This window comes from Podarcis cretensis (assembly GCF_951804945.1).
Source record: "Podarcis cretensis genome assembly, chromosome: 2".
Classification (NCBI taxonomy): Eukaryota; Metazoa; Chordata; class Lepidosauria; order Squamata; family Lacertidae; genus Podarcis; species Podarcis cretensis.
In genome coordinates, this window is record NC_137171.1 from 78,802,788 (window position 1) to 78,830,698 (window position 27,911).

The 27,911-nt window shown below is 40.4% G+C and overlaps 2 protein-coding genes across 4 annotated transcripts in view; one reads left to right on the plus strand and one right to left on the minus strand.

The window, feature by feature from the left end:
• The window catches only part of ATG7 (autophagy related 7), a 91,939-nt gene extending 91,749 nt beyond the window's left edge, over positions 1-190 (plus strand). The window contains exon 19 of the mRNA XM_079967289.1: positions 1-190. This exon is cut by the window's left edge and continues 859 nt beyond it. The gene's annotated coding sequence lies outside the window, so the exon portion shown is untranslated.
• A 17,525-nt stretch (positions 191-17,715) lies between these two features.
• The window catches only part of VGLL4 (vestigial like family member 4), a 102,597-nt gene continuing 92,401 nt past the window's right edge, over positions 17,716-27,911 (minus strand). For all 3 annotated transcript variants that reach the window (XM_079967341.1, XM_079967340.1, XM_079967342.1), the window contains 2 exons: positions 22,317-22,440; positions 17,716-20,727 (listed from right to left, as the gene is read on the minus strand). In XM_079967341.1, the coding sequence (XP_079823467.1) occupies positions 20,453-20,727; positions 22,317-22,440 (399 nt within the window). In that variant the 3' untranslated portion in view covers positions 17,716-20,452. The remainder of the gene's footprint in view (positions 20,728-22,316; positions 22,441-27,911) is intronic.

Here is a 27,911-nt window from a genome sequence, read left to right on the forward strand (position 1 = left end):
ATTGTGTTTTCCTCTCCCCTTACAAACCAGAATGGCGCTCTTGCTTGCTTGTACGCTTGCTTGCTTGTACGCTTGCTTCTAGGTGTTTTTTTTTCCCCTTTGTAAAATGTTTTAAGCACTTAATTGAGGAAAACATAATGAAAGATTTTATTCTAATGAATGAAATGTACATTAAAAGAACTTCCAAGTACTTTTACTCACTGCCTTGTTTGCATAGATAGACCTCTGGCACCACCATCTACTGTTGTTGTTTGATAATGGAGGAAGTTGAAATTTGAGCTCTGGGGAATGAATGGGTGTGTTTTTGCTGGCATGACTGTCCAAAAGTAAAAGTCTTAATTATTATTATTATTATTTTGTCATAACAATGGAACCAGAAGTCATACAATTAAGCTGAAAGGTAGAAGATTCAGGACAGACAAAAGGAGGAGTCTTTTTTAATCATCCCCGCTCCCACATTAAGTTATTTGCCCTAGACCAAAGGCCTTCATACTCTCTACATCAGTCTGCACTAATGTTGCCAAGTTAATTGTGTCTTCATTTAGTTATCATTTTACTTCTAAAAAGTATTACTTAACCTTTTCTTTCCTGCCTGAGCAGGTCACAATAAAATTTCAAGTTCACAATACACAATAACATTTTCATACACATCCAGAAATGCAAAATCAGCTAAAACCAGCAAGATAAGAAAGGCCTGGGCACACAAATGCATTCTTGGCTGACATAAAAAACCAGGGAGGGAGGGAGCTCCATAATGGTGGGGGCACTCTTGTGAAGGCCCTGTCTTGTGTTGCTGCATACCAAAAACTGGCCAACTCCTGTATACTCAAGAAGGCCTCCCCCCCAAAGGTCTTAATAGTTGGCAGTCATTTATGTAAGGTTTTTTTTTATGTAAGTTTCATAAAATATGTTCAAATAACAATGGGTACAAGGAAGAATTATGGGCAACCCTACAGCAGAACGTCAGTAGTGTTAAGGAGCAGCCATCCAGCTCTGCTTTCTGGAGACAGTCCTGTTGGTAGAAGCAGAATGACTGTCTCACCATGCCTTAGACTCCTAGCCCACTGAGCCACTCTAGAAGGATATCATGGTCAATGGTACTGAATGCTGTTGAGAGAATTAGCAGAGTTGCTCTCCCCCATCCCTCTCTCAGTAAAGGTCATCCATCCATCAAGGTGACCAGGGCTGCTTCAGTTCTGTAATCAGGCATGAATTCAGATGGGTAAAGGGGCATTGTTGTTTCTGCAAGAGCAGCAGGTGAGATAGAAGCAACCAGTTTCGCATTAAACTGCCCCCTGCATATCAGGGAAGCAAGTGAGAAGAAGTGGGCATTGGTGTGATTGCTGATGTGGGAGCAAGGCAGGGAACCTTAAACTACATTTGCCTGACGCAAGAAACAGAATGCTTCTCTAGGTTGATGCTGTCCCACCCAAACTTTTGGGGGGAAGTTCAGACAACTTTTGTTGTTGTTGTTTCAAGCACTCCTATACAGGAGTGGATTGAATTCAGTTGCTAAGAGTGTTATCTCATAGCTCTCTATTTTTGTTTGGTTTGGTTTTTTGCCTTTCCAGAGGTATATGTCTTTTCCAAGACAAGGTGGTTATTTTTCGTACACCACGAGTGCTGTGCATACAGGAAAGGATTTAGGCTCTAATGTGAGTCATTTCTGACATCCTCAATATTTATCTTAGGTAGACCTTACTGCTACACATGTGTGCACAGACTGTTGGGCAAGCCCAAAGGCAGTATCTTCATAGGGTACCTGTAGAACAAAGGCTAAACACAGTGATATTACTCAGACTGTAATAATACTGCAGTTGCACAAGTGTCACAGAGGGCAAAGGCTGATCTTCAGAATATTGCCTAATACTTTAAGTCCTTTGTCTAGGTCAGCCAAGTTGATAAACTTGTGTGTCGTGCAACAACAAAATAATTGTGTGAAATGACTCTAGTTTTAGCATCCTTGGCATTGGCACTTTTGAGTGTTGTTCCTAACCATTACCTCAGTCATTCTTAAAGTAGGCCTGTAAGGCGGTCATGCTGGCCACATGACCCGGAAACTGTCTGCGGACAAACGCCGGCTCCCTCGGCCAGTAAAGCGAGATGAGCCCTGCAACCCCAGAGTCGTCCACGACTGGACCTAACGGTCAGGGGTCCATTACTTTTTAAGGTAGATTAGTACAGTGGTACCTCAGGTTAAGTACTTAATTCGTTCCGGAGGTCTGTTCTTTAACTGAAACTGTTCTTAACCTGAAGCACCACTTTAGCTAATGGGGCCTCCTGATGCACCACCAGAGCACAATTTCTGTTCTCATCCTGAAGCAAAGTTCTTAACCCGAGGTACTATTTCTGGGTTAGCGGAGTCTGTAACCTGAAGTGTATATAACCTGAAGCATATGTAACCCGAAGTACCACTGTAGTGTTATCCTTATCTTGCAGACAGTGGCCTGAGGCCAGGTAGCAAAGTTTGTCTGTGGCTCAGGTGAGTCTCGATGTGGGACTTCCGAGCATATGCATTTAGCTGCTGCTTTGCATCCCTGCGAACATGAATGTACACCACATGGCCGAATCTTGGCCAGTGCAGTTTCTTGCTCCATTGTTATGGGGCATCCCTGTAAAAGAGCCTGAGGGGTACTGCACGTCCAGATGGCCAGCTCAGGCCTGACAGGTCCGTGATCATAAGGATTGTGTAGATATGATGCATGTCGTAGGGTGACCCTTAACCTTGCTCAACCCCTACCAACCACCAGTCAGCAATTGGGCTGGTTGATTTCTCAGCACATGCCAAAACTTTCGGTAGTCGATAAAGTTGAAGCCTGATTTAATCTCAGAATTGTTGGCCTACGTCTTAATGTATCATTGTGTGGGCACCCCCACATTGCCTAGGTCCACAACTAGCCTTTGTGCCTTTGTACCATTCTGACCATGGTGTTGCGATGCCACTATATCCTTCAAATGCGAATTGAAGTCAGGAGTGATCCACACCTCTGCCCATATTCGGTTCATGTATCTTGTACTTTAAGGTCTATAGAAAGTTAATGGTCATTTATCTTTCAGCTTTCACCATTAGATGAGAGTCATGTTTTGATTGCATGCTTCCCCATAAAATGTCAACCATAGCTGTCAATACTGCAAAACTGTTTTGAAAGCTGTTTTTGTCCTTTTCGAAAGACGACTCATGCCTACAGTACAAATGTAAACTACTTTGAAAGCAGGACAACTCCTGTAACTTACCACAAAGATTATCCTCAAGGATAATAATTTTGTAAAGGTGCTAAGAATTCTTCATTGGAGAAGTGTACCCAGGCACAGAACATGTACTTTCCTGGCACCAGCAGACAGGGCCACAAGATTCTAGTTGGCATAACCTGAGGACAGGGAGGGCATTTCACTGCTAGAATGACTCTAGTTTTGAAATCAAACCAGTATGGTCTAGCTATGGGTGTGGAGCAGCAAATTAAGAACTGCTAGTGGAAACATGCTTAATATATGGCAAACGTAGTTTTAAAGCCAGCTCACTCTCTGTGGAAATTAACCTTGGGCTCATTGTTTGCCAACTTGCACTTTGGTGCCCAAGTTATATTTCTAATGCAATAATTTTAGTAATTTGTGAAATAAATATGTGACTAGCAGTGTGTGTGTGTGTGCGCGCGCGCGCATGCACGTACGTGTGTGTGTGTGAATTTGCGTGTGTGATACTGAGATATAAGGAGAGGCAGAGGCCCATTCATTGGCAGGTAAGTATTTTTCAAATGCCCTTCCCTTGCCAAAGTTGGGAAAGGACTTGGTGAGGAAAGCAACTCAAATTGCAAGGTATTTGAGATAATGGCTAAGAAGGGGTTGGGGAATTTTGGATATGCAGAGAAGCAGAAAAGAATAGTTGCGACAGACTAGAGCAGCTCACCCTTAGAATTTCTCTGGCCGACCAGTCCGATGAAGCACCTGAATTCTTGCCATAGGGAAGCTGTGCTTGGGCCTGCTTCGCTTGCTCAAAGCCACATCTGATGATCAAAGGCTGCAGTGGGGTGTGAGAAGAGCAGCAACTCCTTGTGCTATCAGATAGTAGATACTATTAAACAAGGCCATCAGGTAATGACTTCAAGCCCTGGTGAATGAGGAGCTGAAAAGCGAAGTGGTGCCGTTATGTGAGAAAGAGGACACAAGGGCAGGAAGCTGGTTGCCGCTCAAAAGTACTTCATACAGTGCGTAGTTAAACAGTACACACACACACACAATTTAAAACATTTTAAAACTATTTTGAAATGGTAACATACCCTCAATGCTAATATTTTAAAGATTGTGGGAACAGTACCTTAACCGTCTGCACAAATAAATGTTTTTAGATTCCTCCTGAATGTTATTGAGAGGGAGGCACACCTCAGTAGGAAGATCTTTCCATAAAAGGAGGCACCAGCATTGAGAAGCCCCCGTCATTGGGTCAGTGCCAACCCAGCAAAGTGGATTTAAAAGAAAACTAGACTATTTCCCCTTACATTTTTGAGCCATCAGGTAAACTGTGTGCAGGCCTGGGCTTCTTACCAGTGCTTGACTTAAGAGTGGCATATAGAGGCAAGCATGCCTGTTCTTCACAGTTGTACAACAGTATGTTGTAGACAAAGTGCAGAAAAGTACAAATGTTTTATGAGGCCTCGTGTTTGTGGCGAAGAGGAAGACACTCGCACCGCTTTCCTTGTCCAACTGCAGCATGACAGCCCTGCAGTGTTGCCAGTGAGTCTTACTATCTGGTGGTTACTGCCACCACCATACTTTTTGTGACCCATAGCCCCAGAAACAAGGGGGGTGGGGAATGGGCAGGCATGATTAATTGTTAAATCCTGGTATCCCAGACTTAACACCCGTTGCGGCTTCAGCCTTGCAATTTATGCCATGTATGGAGCCAGCTCTCTAGGCCTCTGATTCTCCCTGACAATAGAGCATATTCCTGGCTTTACTGACTTTGGTTTTCGGCTTCCAATAACATGGAACCCATAGCTATTTAGGCACATGGGGATTCCCAAATCCTGAGACTGGCAAACACACTGTAGCTGCACTAATCCAATGATGAGACTGTATTAAGAATATATTAGGAAGTGGGCAAGAAGGTCCAACAGAGATACTGAAACAAAACACAGCCCGATGACTCCAAAATCTAGCCCTTCCCCTCTCTTTTGCAGGAGTGACCTCTGACCAATGTGGTCAGGTTCTTCATGTGGGCATCTCAAGTACTCTTTTTGAAGAGAACAGGAGAAAGATACCTGACAGCTTGTCTTATAGAAATGGTGGGACCAAGAGACCAAGGTCCTGTGTGACAAGGTTTAAGTAGGCTCCATTCCCTTTGATAATTGCAAACATTTAGCATAAGATGATAGCACCATGGGTGAAATAGTTTGGCTTAAAAATTCAGGGGAAGATCATGTCTGTGACTTCGTTTTGGAGAGAAAAGCCATTAACAGCTTCAGACTTTACTGTTCTTTGCTGACTGGGAATACATTTGCAACAATAAATTCCAGTTGTGATTGTGCTCAAGAGACTTTAACCACTGGCTTGCTGGCAATGGGGGTGGGCTGGGGGTGGGAGCGAGAGAGAGGAGTGGAACAAACAGCATCATGCGATAAAATACTGTGTACAAGGGCAGATTGTCTTTGTTGCCGCTGAAGTTCCAGCACCGGTGCCAAGAATTGATAGCTGTGGCTTAATTTAGCTGCCTCACGGAATGACAACAGTTGGCTCTCTTATGATTAAGACTACCATGAAAAATAGCATCAAATAGCTAGATTAAAAATGCCTGGACTTCAAAGCAAGTGATATGCTGCTGTTCAAGCACAATAAATAAAAATACCTGCCACTTAGGACAGGCAGGACAAGGGTGAGGATGCAACAAGAGATGTACTTTCTTTTTTTTCTTTTTATTAATAATATTTTATTACATTTAAACAGTAAAAAAGTTGTAAGACATAGAAGAAAAAAACACACAAAAAGATACAAAAGCACAAAAATGCAAACATTTAACATAGAACAAAAAGAAAAAACAAAAAAAAACCAAAAATCCCTCTTTTTTAATTTCTCGTCTTTGATTAACTTATTTTCCTGACTTCCTCACACCTCCCTTTTTTGTATTCCATTTAAAGATTGGTTCAGCAAATTCATATCCTGTTAGTTTATCCTTAATTATTTTTCCTCACATATTATAGCTTCAAATTTTCATCTAATGTCAATCCATTCTTACATATTCTTATACCTTATTACTAGAACCCCTTCATTTCATTTCAATGTCATTAACATTCAAAAACTTTACAATATTTTTGTAAATAAATTTTAAATTTCTTCCAATCTTCTTCCACCAACTCTTCTCCCTGGTCTCGGATTCTGCCAGTCATTTCCGCCATTTCCATGTAGTCCATTACTTGCATCTGCCATTCTTCCAAGGTGGGTAGGTCTTGTGTCTTCCAATGCTTTGCGATGAGTATTCTTGCTGCTGCTGTAGCGTACATAAAGAAAGTTCTATCCTTCTTTGACACCAATTGGCCAACTATGCCCAGGAGAAAGGCCTCTGGTTTCTTCAGGAAAGTATATTTAAATACCTTTTTCATTTCATTATAGATCATCTCCCAGAAAGCCTTAATCCTTGGGCACGTCCACCAAAGGTGAAAGAATGTAACTTCAGTTTCTTTACGTTTCCAACATTTGTTATCGGGCAAATGATAGATTTTTGCAAGCTTGACTGGAGTCATGTACCACCTGTACATCATTTTCATTATATTCTCTCTTAAGGCATTACATGCCGTAAATTTCATTCCTGTGGTCCACAACTTTTCCCAGTCAGCGAACAAAATGTTATGTCCAATATCTTGCGCCCATTTTATCATAGCAGATTTTACCGTTTCATCCTCAGTATTCCATTTCAACAGCAAGTTATACATTCTTGATAGTATCTTAGCTTTGGGTTCTAACAGTTCTGTTTCTAGTTTTGACTTTTCCACCTGGAAGCCAATTTTTTTGTCCAAATTATAAGCCTCCCTTATTTGAAAGTAATGAAGCCAGTCTCGCACCTTATCTTTAAGTTTTTCATAGCTCTGCAATTTCAATTTATCACCCTCCTGTTCCAAGATTTCCCAATATTTTGGCCAGTTGGCCTCCATGTTAAGTTTTTTCAAAGCCTTCGCCTCCATAGGTGATAGCCACCTTGGGGTTTTGTTTTCAAGTAAGTCTTTGTATTTTATCCAGACATTAAACAGTGCTTTTCTGACAATATGATTTTTGAAAGCCCTATGCACTTTAACTTTGCCATACCACAAATATGCATGCCACCCAAAAGCATTATCATAACCTTCTAAATCTAAGATGTCTGTGTTCTCAAGAAGCAGCCATTCTTTTAACCAGCAAAATGCTGCTGATTCATAGTATAATTTAAGGTCTGGCAGGGCAAATCCCCCTCTTTAGCATCAGTAAGTATCTTAAATTTTATTCTGGGCTTCTTGCCCTGCCAGACACATCTAGATATATCTCTTTGCCACCTCTTGAAACAATCCATCTTGTCTATAATTTGCAATGATTGGAATAAAAACAGCATTCTTGGCAATACATTCATCTTTATAACAGCAATTCGACCAAGCAATGAAAGCTTCAGGCTTGACCATATTTCAAGATCTTTTTTCACTTCTGACCAGCAATTCTCATAGTTATCTTTAAACAAATTCACATTCTTAGCAGTCATATTCACCCCCAGATATTTTACTTTCTTTACTAATGTTAAACCTGTCTCCTTCTGAAACCTCTCTCCCTCAATCGGTGTTAAGTTTTTCTCCAAAACCTTGGTTTTTTTTGCTTATTCAACTTAAACCTGACCAAATTCCTGGATTAAATCCAAAACCCTTTTAGTACTAGACTCTGGCTCCTGTAATGTCAATACTAGGTCATCTGCAAAAGCTTTAAGTTTGTACTGTTTAACTCCGACCTGAATACCTTGGATCAGATTGTCCCTTCTAATCATATTTAACAGGACCTCCAGGACTGAAATAAACAAGAGAGGACTTCCGGTCGGCGCCAGCGCTTAATGGCGGCTCTCTCCCCGATCTCTGGAGAGAGGGCTGCTTCACGAGTTCGGGTCTGACCGCTACGGCGAAGCGGGGACCCCTAGAATCACAGGCGCGGAAGCCTGTGAACAAGGAGACTCGGTGGGCACCTTTTGCGCCCCCCTTTACTGCAAAAGAGCCTTTTTAAAGGCTCCGGAGGAGCATCGGGGGATCGTGCGGTGCTGAGAGTCGCTACCCAGCCTGTGAAGTGAAGCCGCGTCGCCATAAACGGAGAGCGCCGATTCCTTCCTGAAATCTGGACTGAAATTGAAACACCCGTAAGTAGGATTGGGAAACCTACTGGGATTATAAAAAAACGTTTGAAATTTGGCTGAAAACGGGGATGGTAAATAAAGGAAGTCTGCCTCCCCCGGTTTGCATGGCTTTTAAAGCAATGGAACTGGAAAGCTGCAATTGAAGGAAAAGTAACTTTGAACTTTTGAATTACTTAACTTTGGCATTGAACTTTAACTACCCCTCCAGTAAGCAGGAGCAGGGGGGGAAGAAAAGGAAACTTGGCTTAACCTGCGTGAGAGGAAATTTAAGTGATTAATTTCTGCTGTCTCTGACTCTGGGAACGGACTGCCTGGGTGAAGCGCTTTGACAGGAACTGTCTGATAGAACCTGCTGCAAAGCAGAGAGCTTAAATAGATACAATTTTTGGGACTTTACAGATACAATTTTTGGGACTTTACAGAAATAAATACTGTTGCAATTGGAAGACTGAAAGTTTTTTTTCCTCCAAGAGGGCTTTTGGTTTCTTTGTTTCTTCTGCTTATTGGACACAATGTACTGCTTCCTCTAGAGGGCTGAAAGGTTACAGTTTGTAACATAGACTGTCAAATAAAAACAAGTCACTGGATTTTTCCACTTAAGAGCTGTTCCTGCGGGAATGACCTTGGGACATGAGTGGTTCCGCAGAAGACATAACAACAAGATCTAAGGCTAAAGCTGCACAAAAGAAAAGAGGCTCAATATCAGGTTTACTACCAACAGGCACAGCTGGACAGGAGAAAGGAATAAACGTATTCATGGATTCAGTGACTCAAGCATTACTCAAAATAAATGAATCTTTAGAAAATTTGACTAAGCAGAGCATGGAGAATACTAAACAACTGACAGAACTTACAACAAAATTGGACTTAAATACAAAAAGCATTACATCTAACACAGAAACCATAAATAAATTGGTTCAAGAAAACGCCACAATTCGAAAAATTGCAGAAGAGGCTAAAGTTACTGCAGAAACCACACAGGAAAGTTTAATACCAGTCTGTAAGAAGTTGGACCAGCATGAGGCGGCCTTGTCTTTGTGGGAGATGCAGAGGAAAGAGAAGAATTTGAGACTTAGGCTGGTCCCTGAAAGTGAAGGGGACAACCTAGTGGACTTTCTCACAAAAGAATTATCAGAATTTTGGCAGGTAAACTCAGAGGAAGAAGATTTTAAGATAACAACCGCCTTCAGATTGGGCAGAAGGCAAGGCAGGAAGATTCCAAGGGACTGTCTGATAACTCTGAGATCCAAAGAGGAAAGAGATAAAATTTTAAATTTACATTACCAGAGAACCCTTCAGGTTGGAAATGCTTCTGTTCAAATTTACAAGGACATCCCAAAATACATTCTGGAGGTAAGAACTTACTTTAAGAACCTGGTTGACCTGCTGAAGAAGAATAATATACCTTTTAGGTGGGAATTTCCACAAGGTTTGTCTTTTAACTTCAAAGGAAAAAAAGTCAAAATAAGAACAGTACAAGATAAAGAACAATTCCTAGACAGAAACGAGGAGGACCTTGTGAAAGGAGTGCTAGACTCGACCTCTGACACAGACCTTGGAAACTTGACATTTGGACTGAAGTCACCAACGGAAGGAGAACACCTGCAGGGAGCAGCTGGAGGTAACTAATTAATAATGTCTCTGCAATTTTTAACCTGGAACTGTAATGGACTCAACCTTCCCAGAAAAAGGCGCGAGGTCTTTCACATCTTGAAAAGAGAACAATTGGATTTGATATGTCTACAAGAAACCCACGTAACAAGGGCACACAGAAGATTACTTATAAATAAAAGATTAGGACAGGAATTTATCTCATCAGATAAAGTTAAGAAAAGAGGAGTGGTGATCTATGCAAAGGAAAAACTAGCCCCAAAACTGATCTTTAAAGATGAACATGGAAGAATTTTGGCAATTGAGATACAAATCCAAGGAGAAAAATTCCTGATAGTTGGCATCTATGCACCAAATGAAGGGAAGGCAGAATTTTACAAGAAATTGCATGAGACATTAACGGATTATTTGGACTATAAGGTGATTTTACTAGGAGATATGAATGATGTGGTCTCTACAAATATGGATAAAGCACAAAGACAGGTGGTCTCTAAGGACGGGAGACTACCTAAGACTTTTTTTGAAATGACTGAAAACATAGACCTGATTGATATCTGGAGAACAAGAAACCCTCTTGAGAGAGAGGGAACATTCTTTTCAGAGGCACAAATGACATGGACAAGAATAGATCAAATATGGATTACTAGTGGAATGGCTCCAAAGATAAAAAAGGTGGAAATCTGCCCAAAGACATGCTCCGACCATAACGCAGTGAAGATGGAAATGAAACTAACAACAGCTGGATCCTTCAGATGGAGAATGAATGACACCCTATTCAGAGAGGTGGAGATTTACAAAAAGGCCCAAAAAACCTTGAAGGACTACTTTGAGATAAATCTGAGAACAGAGGTTGAGAAAAGAGTGATTTGGGACGCAAGCAAGGCCATGATGCGAGGTTTTCTGATACAACAGAACTCTTTAAGAAGAAACAAAATGAAAGGAAGGATAAGATTCTGGAAAAAATAAAAGAAGGAGAAAAGAAACTGAGGTCTAAACCAAAGTCTCATGAAATTCTGAGAGAAACTAAGTTCTATCAAATGCAATATATGGAATTGATGAACCAGGAGATAGAATGGAAAATCAAGCAAATGAGACAGAGGACATTTGAATCAGCGGACAAATGTGGGAAACTTCTAGCATGGCAATTGAAGAAGAGACAGAAATTAAATACAGTCACAAGCTTGGAGGTGGATGGAAAGAACATCTTTAAACCAAATGAGATTAGTAACTGCTTTCAGAGTTATTTCAGGAGATTATATGCACAAGGGCCGGAAAACGAAGGAGATATAGAAGACTTCCTTAAGAAATATGGATTGCAAAAAAATTCGCAACAAAGTATGTTGATTTTAAATGAGAAAATAACAGATCAAGAAGTGGAGGGTGCCATTCAAAACATGCAACTAGGGAAATCTCCAGGACCAGATGGACTAACCTCCAGATATTATAAAGCATTGAAAGAATGGTTAATACAGCCGCTTAAGGAGGTTTGTAATGAAATATTAGAGGGGAAAAAGGCACCTGAATCGTGGAAAGAAGCATTTATTACACTTATACCAAAGACTGAAACTGAAAAAAATCAGATCAAGAACTACCGCCCTATATCATTACTTAATGTGGATTACAAAATATTTGCTGACATTTTAGCAAAAAGACTGAAAAGGGTGTTAATGGAGGAGATTCATAAGGACCAGGCAGGCTTTCTCCCAGGAAGACACCTATCAGATAATGTAAGGAACATAATTGACATTATGGAACTGCTAACTGTAAATATTAATACGAAGGCAGTTCTAATCTTTGTGGACGCGGAGAAAGCCTTTGATAATATCTCTTGGAAGTTTATGAAGAAGAATCTCCATGGGATGGGAGTAGGTCAAAGGTTTGAAAATGGTATAAGTGCAATATACTCTGAACAAAAGGCTAAGTTAATTGTAAATAACGTGGTTACTGATGAGCTTTCCATAGAAAAAGGGACACGGCAGGGGTGCCCGATATCCCCATTGCTTTTTATATCAGTCCTGGAGGTTTTGTTGAACATGATCAGGGGGGACCAGCTGGTAAAAGGAGTTCAGGTCGGAGCTAAACACTATAAATTGAAGGCATTTGCAGATGACCTAGTATTGACTTTACAAGAGCCAGACACTAGTACAAAAAGAGTTTTAGAGTTAATTCAATTCTTTGGTCAGGTGGCAGGATTCAAGTTGAACAAACAAAAAACTAAAGTTCTGGAAAAAAATTTAACAAATGTTGAAAGAGAGAGATTCCAAAATGAAACTGGGTTAATGGTGGCAAAGAAAGTAAAATATTTGGGGATTAACATGACATCTAAAAATGTGAATTTATTTAAAGACAATTATGATAAATGCTGGACAGAGGTAAAGAAAGATTTAGAAATATGGTCGAATCTGAAGCTTTCCTTGTTAGGCCGAATTGCTGTGATTAAAATGAATGTATTGCCTAGAATGTTATTTTTGTTTCAGACATTACAAATTGTGGATAAACTAGATTGTTTCAAGAAGTGGCAGAAAGATATATCTAAATTTATCTGGCAGGGCAAAAAGCCCAGAATAAAATTTAAGATACTTACTGATGTAAAAGAAAGAGGGGGGTTTGCCCTGCCGGATTTGAGACTGTACTATGAATCGGCAGCTTTCTGCTGGTTGAAAGATTGGCTACTTCTTGAGAATGCAGATATTTTGGATTTGAAGGATTTGACAATAGGTTTGGCTGGCATGCATATTTATGGTACGACAAGGTTAAAGTTCATAAGGGTTTTAAAAACCATATTATTAGGAAAGCACTATATAATGTTTGGATTCGATATAAGGATTTGTTGGAAAATAAAACTCCTAGGTGGTTATCACCTATGGAGGCTAAGGAGGTGAAGAAACTTAACATGGAATCCAAATGGCCAAAATATTCTGAAATTTTAGAACAAGAAAGCGGTGAATTTAAACTACAGAGCTTTGAGAAATTAAAGCCCAAGGTGCGAGATTGGCTCCATTACTACCAAATAATGGAAACCTTTAAACAAGACAGGAAAATTGGCTTCCAGGTGGAGAAATCGAAATTGGAAACAGAACTGTTAGAACCCAATACTAAGAATGTATCAAGAATGTACAATTTGTTGCTGAAGTGGAATACAATAGATGAGACAGTTAAATCAGCCATGATTAAATGGGCACAGGACATTGGTCATGACATTATGTTTGCTGACTGGGAACAGTTATGGACCACCGGTATTAAATTCACGGCATGTAATGCCCTAAGAGAAAATATTATGAAAATGATTTACAGGTGGTACATGACCCCAGTCAAACTTGCGAAGATTTATCATCTGCCCAATAATAAATGTTGGAAATGTAATGAGACTGAAGGCACCTTCTTTCACCTTTGGTGGACCTGCCCAAAGATTAAAGCCTTTTGGGAAATGATTTATAATGAAATTAAGAAGGTACTTAAATGTACTTTTCATAAGAAACCAGAGGCATTTCTCTTGGGCATGGTCGGCCAAGTGGTGTCAAGGAGGGACAAGATTTTTTTTATGTACGCCACTACAGCAGCAAGGATTCTTCTAGCAAAGTATTGGAAGACACAAGAATTACCCACACTGGAAGAATGGCAGACGAAAGTGATCGACTTTATGGGACTGGCAGAAATGACTGGCAGAATCCGTGACCAAGAGAAAGAGACGGTGGAGGAAGACTGGAAGAAGTTTAAAGTATATCTTAAGAACTGTTATAAAATTGAGGAGTGCTAAAATGTCAAGGGGAAGGAAGATGCAGAATTACAGCTGAAATTGTTTGATGATTTAAGGTGAAACGGAGAAAGATAACAAATCTAAATTTAATTGGTAAAAAGGGTTGCTGAAAAATTGGAAAATAAGGATGCAAAAAGGGTGAGGTATGGGGAAGTCCGAGAAAGGAGGTTTATGAAAATGAGGTTAAGAATTTATATTTGTGTGTTTGTTTGTATTTGTTGATGTTTTTATGTTGTTGTTGTTGTTTTGTTCTAAAATTGGAAAATTAATAAAAATTATTATTAAAAAAAATGAAATAAACAAGAGAGGGGAAATTGGGCAGCCTTGTCATGTCCCTTTCTCCATCTTAAATTCTTCTGTCACCACATTATTAACTATCAATTTAGCCTTTTGTTCTGAATAAATTGCACCTATACCATTTTCAAAACCTTGACCAACCCCCACCCCCTGAAGATTTTTCTTCATGAAGCTCCAAGAAATGTTGTCAAAGGCTTTCTCCGCGTCTACAAATATCAAAACTGCTTTTATAGAGATGTACTTTCCTCCCATCTCAAGTAAGAGTGACCCTTTTCTTCTCTGTAGGAGTGAATGTAAACCAGTTTTTAATAAGAAAGTAAAGTTGGGCACTTAGGGAACATCAGTTGGATGCAGATGAAGGCCGCTGTCTGCCCCAACAGCCTGAGCATGGTTCTTTTCACTTTGGCCAATTCACCATCATTCCAGGTTCTGTTTGTTGGTAGTCATGAGGAGGAGGAGGAGGAGTTTGGATTTGCTATCCTGCTTTATCACTACCCGAAGAAGTCTCAAACCGGCTAACATTCTCCTTTCCCTTCCTCCCCCACAACAAACACTCTGTGAGGTGAGTGGGACTGAGAGACTTCAGAGAAATGTGACTGGCCCAAGGTCACCCAGCAGCTGCATGTGGAGGAGCGGAGACGCGAACCCAGTTCACCAGATTACGAGGTTTCAGTCTTAATTGTTTTGGGTTGCTAAGTTTTGGGTTTTTTGTTTGCTTTGGAAGGATCACTGAAATGAGGACACATTTTTAGCATTCTTGTATTCCATTATAACAGCAGTCACCACTGCAAACATAAGAGTATCAAGAATGCATATTTATATGTGTCTGGTGAGTGTTTGGCCACTACCACTGTGAGCCTGAATACAGAGCAGCAGTAGGGATCTGCTGGTCTTCCTGATGTTACTGGAATACAACTTGGTAAAAAAAAAAACCCACCTCAGACAAGTGGTATATTGTATAAAATAAATAAAAATGCAACTCCCATCAGGCTTGACCATGGGCCATGCAGGGCAGGGCTGATGGGAGTTGTAGTTCAATATCTTGAGGGCCAAAGGTTCCCTATATCTGGAGTAGAGCTCTGTTGAAGTATGTTGTTCCCATGGCAACCTTACCTCTTAATAACATCAGCCTGCTTCAAGTCCTCCGCGGTCTTCCTTGTATACTGGGTATGCTAGACAGTTGCTTTTGTATCAAAATTACGATCACATGAGAGGAAAGGTCAGTAGCTACATTCTGCATCACATGTCTGTAGAACCAGAGTAAGGGAATGTAAAAAGAACAGGGCGTGCAGAGGCAAGGGCTTTTTAAAATAAGAAATGTGGGAAGCATGAAAATGAAATGACAAATGTCCCTTATGAAGGGTGCTTTATATCAAAATCAATGTGACAGTTTTAGTAACAGACCAACAATGTACAGTGAGTGTAGCCCGTCATCCATCACGAGAAGGGCTGAAATGATCTTGTGTTAATCGGATGCAGTGTGCTCTTTCTTTCTTGAACTGAGTAACAGCTTTGTCATAAATTAAAAGTAGCCTATTGTAGGAGAAATGCTATTTTTCCACCTCAGTTCTATGTGAGCACCCAAAATCTCTGTTTAGAATTCCTCCCACGCCTGTGCAGCTAACAGAGAAATCTGTTAGCTGGATATGAATACTCAGTCAAAGTGATACAACTGTCAGTGAATTGTGAAATTCTAGAAGAGTATTGTTATGAAGTGGCCTCCTGATTGTGTTGGTGAAAAGTTGGAAGATCATGTTCTGCAAGAAATGGATCCTTGATAGCTTGCAACAAGTCTAAGGAGTCTCAAAACAAAATGATTCTGTACTGATTTGTACTCTCATCTTCATGTTCTTTGGGTCATCTGCAATACTGTTGTTTATGCTTTTGAGTCTGTGGTGTAGAGGTGCTGTTATCCCATATGCTTCATCTTTTTTATAGCGTGCATTCAAAGCAGACAGTTAACCAAATGTTCAGGACACAGCTACGGAAGGTCAAGGCATCAAGGCTGGCAACCAATCATAAAAGTTAGCCAATTTGAGTCAGGGGAAGAAAGGGGCATGTTTTGCCAGATGGATAAAAGCAAAAATAATTATTTGCCAGATATATGGCATTCTGAGTAGAAAAGGAGTGTTTGAGGAAATGGATCCTTCATGTTCCCCTTTTGTCCTTACTGTTTCTTATATTTGCACCAAAAAGGTGGAAGGAGGTAGGAAAAGAAAGAATAATGCAGTTTTGCCATTTTCTCTTGCAAAACCCTCTCCCTCAGTCCCTAGTTCTCACAAATGGTAGATGAAGTTGTGTACCTGGATTGGAGGTCTTTCTTCTAACATGTTGTTTATTGTACCCTATGGCAGATCATTCTATCTGGTAAGTTTGTACCTATAATGGAAGCAGTGGAATCCAGACACATGCTTATCCTACCTGAGAAACTAGGCCTCTGAAGAAATGCAGCAGGGAGAGGTGGACTAGCAAGATACGCTTAAGCCTGTTCCCTGAAAGGTCCTATGTGGTATTTTGTTAGACCATTTCCCCAGTACTTCTATGCCAGTTTATATACTGGTAAAATACATGTGCATGCATGTAGGGTTCTTCACTTCAATAAACCTCAGCTTATTGCGCATCTTTCTAAATAATTAGAATCTGAAAAGAAAATTATATTCTAATTACCTTCTGTAGGAAAGTTCCTAAATTTCAAGGGAAACAAACTCTTGTGTCACAAGGTATTTCAACAAGAACATTAGTTTGGAAATAAATAAACTAGTTTCCAACAGGTAGACTGGCTTCCTTTTGCAGGTTTTACTCAATAGCTTGAACACTTGTGGCCTGCGGCTTTGTGGTTTAGATTTAAGGATTGGGGTAAGGTTGTTATGAAGAGGAAAAAGTATAGCAGGAAACCTTTTGTCACCTGGATTCCTGAAGCTTTCCATTTAGGAGAAACAGCAAGAGCAAAGAAAGTATAGTCTGTGGATGAGGGTAAGAATTGGCTATGGAGTGATTAAGAGAAAGCCATTTCAGTATTTGAAACAGTCCTGTTACATGGGATTGTCTGTCTGGAAAATGTGTTCTGTGAAGCGCATATACAAAGCCACAGCTATCACAGCAGTTTCGAAAAGTGTTCAAATAAAAATAGAGGGGGTCACAGGCAGCTATTACTAGCAATTGTGCATCTTTTGCTAATATGAGAAAGCATAAGATAAGATGATCTTTTTTGTTGCTTACATTGAACAAACACCTGATGAAGCTTTTCTCATTGCTAACACAATACAGTACTGTAATAGTAACTGTAAATCTCTGTTGCAAGCACAACAGCTGGATATGATTAAGAAGCTAGATCAGGCCTCCTCAGCCTGGTGGGCTCCAGATATGGGGGACCACAATTCCCATCATCCCTGCCCATTGGCCATGCTAGCTGAGGCTGGTGGGAGTTGTAATCCAAAACTGCTAGGGAAAGTTTATCTGCACCATTGTTAAGAAAGGGTTCTCCCCACATTGTGTCCAGTATCCTGTGGAATGTTTAAATGAAGGCCCAATAAATATTCACAACCAGTGAACCAACACAAACCAGTACTGTGCCAACAGAGGCACACTATGTCCATCTTTGCTTGCTTAGGGATTATGACATTTTAGCACAGAGTGGTGGTGGACATGTGAAATCTCTTACCAGTTTTTTTATTTAAAAAAATACCACATGCTTACAAATATGTGAGATTTAAGAGCACTTTATTGTTCATTAAGGCTACTTTTAAGTACAAAAAAGATGGCCTGCCAAACCTTTTTTTAAAATCTCCAGGTGAAACAAGGCCACAAAAGAATGATATATTACAGATTTACAAACACGGAGAGCATTGTTCAAGCTGAACTGTAGATAATGTGGCTCTGTGAAAAAAACTTCATGTAACAGTGAGGTTACTCTCCCTCTGCCTCTTTCTACCCCAACCCCTTTGGCTTTCTCAGAGTAATTATGTTTCCCATAGAGTCTTTATTTCCAAATGATTATACAGGAGACAACACATCTCACTGAGCCTATAATCCTAAGCACAGTTACTTGGAAGTATGCTCCGCCAAAATCAGCAGAGTTTACTTCCAAGTATTGTGTATTTAAGATGAGGCGCCAATCTTTGCCCCACCACAAATCCATTTACCTATCACAGATAGGTAAACTTGATACTGTAATAGTGTGCTTAAACGAAATGTCAAAGGAGTTACATATCTCAGAGTCCACCTACAGTCATTAGTACTTTCCTGTTAGACCGCTCAGTAGCCTGTAGCAATAACACACTAGTGGCTATTAATTGCTAATGCAGTGTTCTCATAGAATAACTGTGTTCCTGCACTTTTACTGTATTACAGACATCTACAAACAAAAAAAGATCAACTTTTTTCTCCAAACAGACAAAAAAAGAGAGAATGATTACAGTAAAGGAAAGGGAAAAATTAAATAGCTACATATCATTAACAAATTAATTGTTCCTCAAAAAATACCTACAAATTTCTCTGTACATTCTTTACGCACAGCGTAATGATGGTCTTAAAGTTACCTATATAAAAAAGTGTGTTCTTTTTTCTCCAATTTCCTTACGGGGAGTAGGGTACCAAATGCCAAAGCAGATAGAGCACTGAATACCCAGTATGAAGATAGTGAAATGGGTGGCAAGGGTCCTTTTCCTGCTTTTTCAAAAATAAAAAATAAAAATAGGCAGTCACACTTAATATGGAACAACAGAAACAAAACAAGTTATCTTATGCGTCTTGACCACCTATGCCTTTTTCATATTGAATAGCTTTACTATTTTAAACAAATGTAAAAGCCAGTATGGACCCAATACTGTAACACAGCCCAGAATACATCACATGCAGTTCTGTCTTTCACCTATTCATAAACTCTCAATACAGCCAGTCTTGTCAGATAACCCAATATAAAAAGCCCTCGTTGTGACTGTACTGGGGATTGGTGGAATGTGTGGGTGTGGCTAAGGAGTGGGTGGGCCGCTGCATTTAACAAAAAACTGAGAAGCTCATTACTACTAACACAAGTCTGTTCTTTATGCCTGCCTCTATTACCTAGTTAGTGGCTATTAATATAGCAAATGAAATAAATGCAAGTAACACATTTATAACCGTGTTTTCGTTTTCTTTTTAAATCGAGGAATGTACTGGTGCCTTGGCCTAGGTTTATAAGCAGCCTCAAAAATAAGATTGTGAAAGGCAATCTTGTCCTGGTAAAAATATTTAGCAAGATAGCAGTTTTCTCCAACTGGTAGCTTTCATAGATATTCTTTAGATTTTCATAACTAACTGTGTATGAAGCAGATGATGATGCAGATTTTAAATCATTCAGTAATGAAAGAAACTATAGCATCAAGTACCCCATAGCATTGTATATATACTATAAACTGCTTAATTTGAGGCCTGACCTGAGGCTGTCCATGGTTGCTGGCTGCTACTAAAGTGAATATCAAATACAAATATCAGAGTACAACTGTACCAGCAGTAAGTCTATCTAGGACTGTTACTGAAAAATAAAAATAAAACTAGTTCTCAACGAAGGCTAATAAGTATTATATTTCTTACTGTCTATACATTAATAGATACCAGCTATTTTTTTCATAAAACATGCATCTTTAAGCACTATTGAACCCTCTGACCTCAGCTCTATTCTTACAAACTGCAGTGTTAAGAAACATTTAAAATGCCCATGAATCGGTCAATTATGCAGTCCAGTTGCAAGCATTAAGCATCTGAAATCTAATAGAGAGAAAGACCTATAACCTGTATGAGACTTCCCCTTCCTAAGCAAATTTTGCTTTCTTGCTTTAAAGAGAGACAGAAACATCATCTTTAGACTTTTTTTTTTCAAAGCAGTTTGCCCTCAGAATATAAGCATCGTGCACGAAGTTGCTATGCAACTCTAGACCTCCTCCAATAGTGCAAATCATACATGACAGTTCTTTTCAAGTATATACATACAAAGTTACTTCACAAGGGAAACAAAAGCAATGGAAGCAAAACCCAGACAAAATTCTACTCTCAAGAAGCTAACCAAAAGCACACAGCATTTGGGTCAACCAACTGTACAGAATGGCTTTTTAAAAAGTTATTACTTTATTTTACTTTTGCCCATTAACTTCCTTCTGTGGTTGGTTGGTTTGTTTGTTTTTAAGGGGGCAGCAGATTTGCATCAGAGGTTTCTTTGGTAACTGAGGCAGGGAAAAAAAAGAGTGCTACATCATAAAATTTATTTCTTAAGTCAAATAGTTCCTGCTATCATCTTATAAGGGCACACGTATAAAAAAAAAACCCCAAGCAAATAAACACAAAATGTGTTTGAAACTAATCTCTCATATCCTCCCTCCCAAACACTATTTCAATTTGAGCACTGCTCCAAGCTCATTCAAACCATGCAAACTGATGTTTCAGATGAAGAAACTGTGGTCCTCTCTTCATGAGACTACAGAAGGGGAATGATTATGATTGACCATGTGGGAGGAAGGAGGAGAAGATGACTGGCCCCTTCTAGAGGCAGACTCAGGACTACTGGACACGCCATCCTTTGCAGCTTTGATCTGAAGCCACGTTTCTCCAAGTGCTTTGGTAAAGTGGTCATCGACTGATCCAGTGATGGATACAGAGTTTGTCACTGGCTCTGGCTCCTTGTAATTTTTGCCAAGGCTCCTGCGGAAGTGCTCTTCCACCACTGGATCACAGGCAGTGGTAGCTAAAGGGGGAAATGAAGGGGTGGGGGAGAAAGACGAGTAAGAAGCCCATGCTTACCCATGTGAGCAAAAACACTTGCAGTTTTTTCATGCAGCGACCTTTAAAAATGCATAAAATGACATCCCTTGCAAATAAAGTCCTAACCTACCATTTCAAATTAATATATTTGTAATACTTAAAGCATCTGTTCTTTACAGGTTAAGTAGCAAAAAGAATAAGAAACAGTATATCACACAGAAAAGAGGCTTCTAAAACAAGAGACTAGATATCTGAAAAGGAAAAAGGTTCATCCCATAGAGTTGTATATAGCCTAGCACAAAGTGAACATTCCATCAGCACAAGGGTTTCTGCTTATGCAATGGAACATCCTCCCCCACCCTTTGTTCTGGAGAAAATGTAAGAAGGGCATGGGAAGTCCCATTGTGCAAACAGAAATTATTATGCTTCTGAATACTGCCCATCATTTCTTTTGTACCATTTGGAAGTGGATCCCCAATACAATAAGCTTTCTAATAGGTTTTCTTCCTTTAAAACTCATTTGGGTATATCCAATGGAGATATAAATTCTCATTCCCAAGGAAGAGCAAAACAAAAGAGATGCATTTATATTTGAAGGGATTTTTGAAAAGGTGTACATGAAAACGGTTCCATTTCAATACGCAAGATGCAGTGCAACATGGCCAGCTACATTTTGCAGCTATGCAATACCTTTGTTTGCACACTTGCTGAAATGCGCTCCTGTAAAATTGTCGTATCAACAAAATGTTGCTAATGTCAGAAAAAATAAATAAAAAATTATTGAAACCAGAAAATTACAGTATGTGGGTTTAAAAAATAGGAGAATGACATTTACTACACCCAATCCTTGTCTTCAGGTTTCTGTTCCCTCTTGTTCACTTTCTTCTAGAAAAAGTCATAATTTGCATGTTGTCTCTAATATATAATTTGTGTCTGGCCCCTATTTAACTGATACTGTCATATAATCTCAAGGTCAAGGGTACCAGAGCAGATGAGTCACGTTTAGGTCCAGTTGAAATCAGTCGGAAAACTTAGGTCTCTCATTTCAGCAGTACTGTGCATGACTAACCTGCTCTGGATGCAACCCAAGAGGAGACAAGGATGCTCCCCTACTTGTGTGTTTTATGCAAGAACACACTCTTAGTTGAGTTAGCACTACAGTTCCATATGTAATGCTACAGAAGATAGCAACAGTAAGACTCACAATTGGACTTAAGAAAATATGCTCAAAACAATGCTGAAGCAACACCAGGTCTACATTTTCCAAGCACAGAAAGTACAAAAAATGTTTGGGGGTGGGCCTTGATTTTCTCCATCCGTTACATTTGCTCGTAAATTCTGGCATGAATCAAGCTTTCTGCTGCCAAAAGACAGGGAGGAAGATCCCAATAAAATTTCTATTCCAGCACACAATTACAGATTTAATTTGACCCTAGTATACCCTCTCCCTTGAAATAAAATAAATATCCCGCTCTACTCTTAATTTGTTGCACATGTTAAGAGTTATTTGATGGCCACATGAAGCTTTCAAGTCCTCAGAAGGAAAACTAGAAATGCAGCAGTATTACTTACTGCTAGATGGTCTCCGGTAACTCGCTGGCATAGCAGTTCCACATCCACTGTGCGCGATTGGACAATGAGATAGATTACAGTTACGATTGATTGCAGAGGCACATGTGATTACAGATGGACGGTTCTGAGGGGCAGAGAAAAACACAATCAATAAGCACAGTTATGCCTCTAAGTAAAATGAAGAGTTGTTCATTTTTCCAGCAGAACAAGGCACATACAACAAATAAAATGGTAGCTGCTAGTGAGCATAAGCAGCAAAATGAGAAAGCCAAAAATATCTGGTATCAATAAACAGCTTTTTATTTAGTACAACACACAAAGTTCACGCACACTAAATTTGGAAAGCACTCAAGTGTTGAAGATCTGCAAATTCAAAATACTCCTGTAGTATGGGGATTAATGGCAGGACAACAGAAATGGATTTTGCAAGCCTTTACGGTCACCAAGGGATTTAGGATGGAATTCAGTGTAGTGCTAAGGGTATGTACACAGCAACAAGATGCATTCACGCAACAGGAACTCCCCCTAACCTGTTCTTCCATTTCCCCCAGCCCTCCAGAGCAGATTTAGGGGATAGGGAAAACCTTGTAGCACAAGTGGACCTCATTCCCTGCATGCAACAACTTAGTTGAATCTCGTCCTTCTATTTCAAGCCCTGAAAGATAAGCACCCACTATCTATTACACAATGCTCTAAAGACCTTAACACTCTTGCCACATTTGAACACTTTATAAGCATCAACTTAATTTGGCTACCTGTTTGGACATTGGGAGGGCATATACCGAGCCTTATGTGTAGACTAAGGTGGATATATTGGTGGTTATTGTATTGTGAGCTAAGCTGGGGAGGTTTTCTGCTTTCCCTGCTTCTTTTCTCTCTTTTCTTTAATAAATTTGCAATAAAAACAATTTAAAAGTTCTATATATCGACCAGGGAGGTGAAAGAAAGAGGATGAAAAAAAAATTATGCGACCATGTTCTGCTATTAAGCATGAAGAATCTGCATGTTGTTTTGGGACTGTAGATAGTGCATGTCACTAAGTGTGAAATGGGCTTATCCCAAAGATGGCTGGCAGCAATTGCTGTGACTTCAGCTGCTGCTGCTGCTGCTGCTGCTGCTGCTAATGCAGAACTGGTACTGGGCACAACCATGATCATCCAGTTGACACAATACACCTACGCACAACATCTGTATACCCCAAAGAAGGTTGAAAGACTACTCACTGAAAGAGGGGAAATTCAGTTTATGAACTGGTCCTACATGAGACAAAGAGAGAAGAAGGGGGGGGGGGTCTTCTCAAAGACCTTCCCCTAGGTCTACCCCTCCCTTTCTCTTGCCTGCCATCCTCACCACAAGCAGGGAAGAATGCTCAAACCAGACAACTGCCATAGTGGCACAAACTGTAGCTAGTCCAAAGCCATAACTTAAGAACTATGCTGCCTAAGGACAAAACAGGAAGATAGAAAAGAACTTGGCTGCTGCCAATGCTAGCAATCCCGTGCCTGTCTATTCCCCCTTCGTGGGACCTAGTTCTACTTACGCATTTCTGGGCCACTTTATCCTACAACTCTTTCCACCCAAACATTTGGCTGGCAAGTACAAGCAAGCACAGTATAAGGATATCTGGACACCTGTAAGTAGGAACACGCATTGCTGGTTTTGGTGACAGCCTCATCATAGAATCATAGAATCATAGAGTTGGAAGAGACCACAAGGGCCATTGAGTCCAACCCCCTGCCAAGCAGGAAACACCATCAGAGCACTCCTGACATATGGTTGTCAAGCCTCTGCTTAAAGACCTCCAAAGAAGGAGACTCCACCACACTCCTTGGCAGCAAATTCCACTGTCGAACAGCTCTTACTGTCAGGAAGTTCTTCCTAATGTTTAGGTGGAATCTTTTTTCTTGTAGTTTGGAACCATTGCTCCGTGTCCGCTTCTCTGGAGCAGCAGAAAACAACCTTTCTCCCTCCTCTATGTGACATCCTTTTATATATTTGAACATGGCTATCATATCACCCCTTAACCTCCTCTTCTCCAGGCTAAACATGCCCAGCTCCCTTAGCCGTTCTTCATAAGGCATCGTTTCCAGGCCTTTGACCATTTTGGTTGCCCTCCTCTGGACACGTTCCAGTTTGTCAGTGTCCTTCTTGAACTGTGGTGCCCAGAACTGGACACAGTACTCCAGGTGAGGTCTGACCAGAGCAGAATACAGTGGCACTATTACTTCCCTTGATCTAGATGCTATACTCCTATTGATGCAGCCCAGAATTGCATTGGCTTTTTTAGCTGCCGCGTCACACTGTTGGCTCATGTCAAGTTTGTGGTCAACCAAGACTCCTAGATCCTTTTCACATGTACTGCTCTCAAGCCAGGTGTCACCCATCTTGTATTTGTGCCTCTCATTTTTTTTGCCCAAGTGCAATACTTTACATTTCTCCCTATTAAAATTCACCTTGTTTGTTTTGGCCCAGTTCTCTAATCTGTCAAGGTCGTTTTGAAGTGTGATCCTGTCCTCTGGGGTGTTAGCCACCCCTCCCAGTTTGGTGTCATCTGCAAATTTGATCAGGATGCCCTTGAGTCCATCATCCAAGTCGTTGATAAAGATGTTGAATAAGACCGGGCCCAAGACAGAACCCTGTGGCACCCCACTAGTCACTCTTCTCCAGGTTGAAGAGGAACCATTGATGAGCACCCTTTGGGTTCGGTCAGTCAGCCAGTTACAAATCCACTGAGTGGTAGCATAGTCAAGACTGCATTTTACCAGCTTCTTTACAAGAATATCATGGGGCACCTTGTCAAATGCCTTGCTGAAATCAAGGTAGGCTACATCCACTGCGTTCCCTTCATCTACCAGGCTTGTAATTCTGTCAAAAAACGAGATCAGGTTAGTCTGACATGACTTATTTTTCAGAAATCCATGCTGACTATTGGTGATCACAGTATTCCTTTCTAGGTTCTCACAGACTGTTTGCTTAATGATCTGCTCCAGAATCTTCCCTGGTATTGATGTCAGACTGACTGGGCGGTAATTATTTGGGTCCTCTCTTTTCCCCTTTTTGAAAATAGGGACAACATTTGCCCTCCTCCAGCCTGCCGGGACTTCGCCTGTTCTCCAGGAATTCTCAAAGATGACTGCCAGTGGTTCTGAGATCACATCTGCCAGTTCTTTTAATACTCTTGGATGCAGCTCATCTGGCCCTGGAGACTTGAATACATCTAAACTAGCCAAGTATTCTTGTACTATCTCCTTAGTTATTCTGGGCTGTGTTTCCTCTGCTGAATCATTTGCTCCAATTTCTTCAGGTCGGGCATTGTTTTCTTTATCGGAGAAGACTGAGGCAAAGAAGGCATTGAGGAGTTCAGCCCTTTCTGTGTCCCCTGTTTGCATTTCACCATCTTCTCCTCTGAGTGACCCCACTGTTTCTTTGTTCTTCCTTTTGCTACGAACATACCCATAAAAGCCTTTTTTGTTGCTTTTAACCTCTCTAGCAAGCCTGAGTTCATTCTGTGCTTTAGCTTTTCTGACTTTGTGTCTACACATGCTGGCTATTTGTTTGAAATCCTCTTTGGTGGTTTCCCCCCTTTTCCATTTTTTGTACACATCCTTTTTTAATGTTAACTCAGTTAAAAGTTCTTTAGATAGCCACCCTGGCTTCTTTAGGCACCTTCCATGTTTCCGTCTCATTGGTATTGCCTGAAGTTGTGCTTTTACTATCTCCCTCTTAACAAACTCCCATGAACTCCCTTTCCTTTTAGTATTACTGTCCATGGGATCTCACTCAGCACTTCCCTAAGTTTTATGAAGTCGGCTTTCTTAAAGTCAAGAAATTGAGTCCTAGTATGCTTGGCTGCTCCTTTCCGCTGTATAGTAAACTTCAGAAGAGCATGATCACTCGCGCCTAATGATCCTTCCACTTCTACCCCACTAACCAGGTCATCAACATTGGTTAGGACCAGATCTAAAATGGCTGTTCCTCTTGTTGCTTCTCCCACTTTCTGGACAACGAAGTTGTCTGCAGGGCCAGTGAGGAATCTGTTTGACCTTATGCTCTTGGCTGAGTTTGACATCCAGCAAATATCCGGGTAATTGAAGTCCCCCATTACTACTATCTCCCTTCCTTTTGCATGCTTGGCCATCTGTTCCAGGAAGGCATCATCTATGTCCTCCGTTTGGCTTGGGGATCTATAGTAAACTCCCACAATGAGGTCCCTGTTATTCTTCTCTCCCTTAATTTTGACCCAAATGCTCTCACTTTGGCTTTGAGGTTCTAAATCTTGGATCTCTTCACAGGTATACACATCCCTGACATATAACGCCACTCCTCCTCCTTTCTTGTCTGGTCTGTTTCTCTGAAATAGATTGTATCCCTCCATTATTACATTCCAGTCGTGGGACTTATCCCACCAGGTTTCAGTGATGCCTATTATGTCATATTTAGTTTGCTGTACCAAGAGCTCAAGCTCATCTTGTTTATTTCCCATGCTTTGCGCATTAGTGTACAGACATTGAAGTCCATTAATCATTCCCCCGTGTCTCTTATTTAAGGATTTTTTCCTCCCACCACTAGGTCTGCGTGCTGTTTGCTCCATTTGATCTATGACATTTGGATGATCATCTTCATCAATTGATAGACTCCTACCTTCAGGAGCACTGTCTCCCTCCCCCACATTAGTCAGTTTAAAGCCCTCCTGATGAGGTTTCTGAGATTTTTGGCAAAAACATTCCTCCCAACCGTTGTGAGGTGCAGCCCATCGCTTGCCAGAAGTCCATCTTCAAGAAAGTGCAGTCCGTGATCTAAGAATCCAAACCGTTCCTGTTTACACCATTTGCGAAGCCAGCTGTTCACTTCCACTATTTTTCTTTCTCTCCCTGGGCCACGTCGTTCAACTGGGAGGACAGATGAGATGACAATTTGTGCATTTAATTGCTTCAATTTCCTGCCCAGAGCCTCATAGTCTCTTTTGATCTTCTGGAGGCTATTGCTTTCAGTGTCATTGGTTCCCACATGAACCAAGAGGAAGGGGTATTTGTCAGTGGGTTTTATGGTGTACTTCCTTCTCTGATCATAAGCAGGGGTGGCCTTGCTATCTACCATTGTGGAATGATCTGCTTCACCTGGCACCACTAAGTGAGGAAATAGGGGATGACACAAATTAGTCTTAGTGGGTTCAGCAAGGGTGGCGATGTTCTTCAATACAAAGAGCATCTCTATGGCCAGAGAATGCCAAAATGCAAACTTTCCTTGCAAAAAATATCAATTTCATTTAGTAATTTTTGTTCTGTAAAATTTTATTCATTCTTTCTATTTTGGCCAGGTTTAGAAAAGAAAATTAACTAACAATCAAAAACTGATGTTATACATTCAACTAAGACTCAATAGTGAATGATATTTGAATATCTAAAAGTGTGACACTGAATTTGCTTTTTTCTTGTTTAGTAATGGAATCAATTTTTAGGGAAACTTAGATATCTATGCTACTAGTTACTTCTACAAGTTTAATTTTAGAGAAAATGTGCTAATTTAAAAAATAATTGGTACAGTAGTACTATAACATAACAGATACTGTGATATATTGAAATATTGCAATGTTTA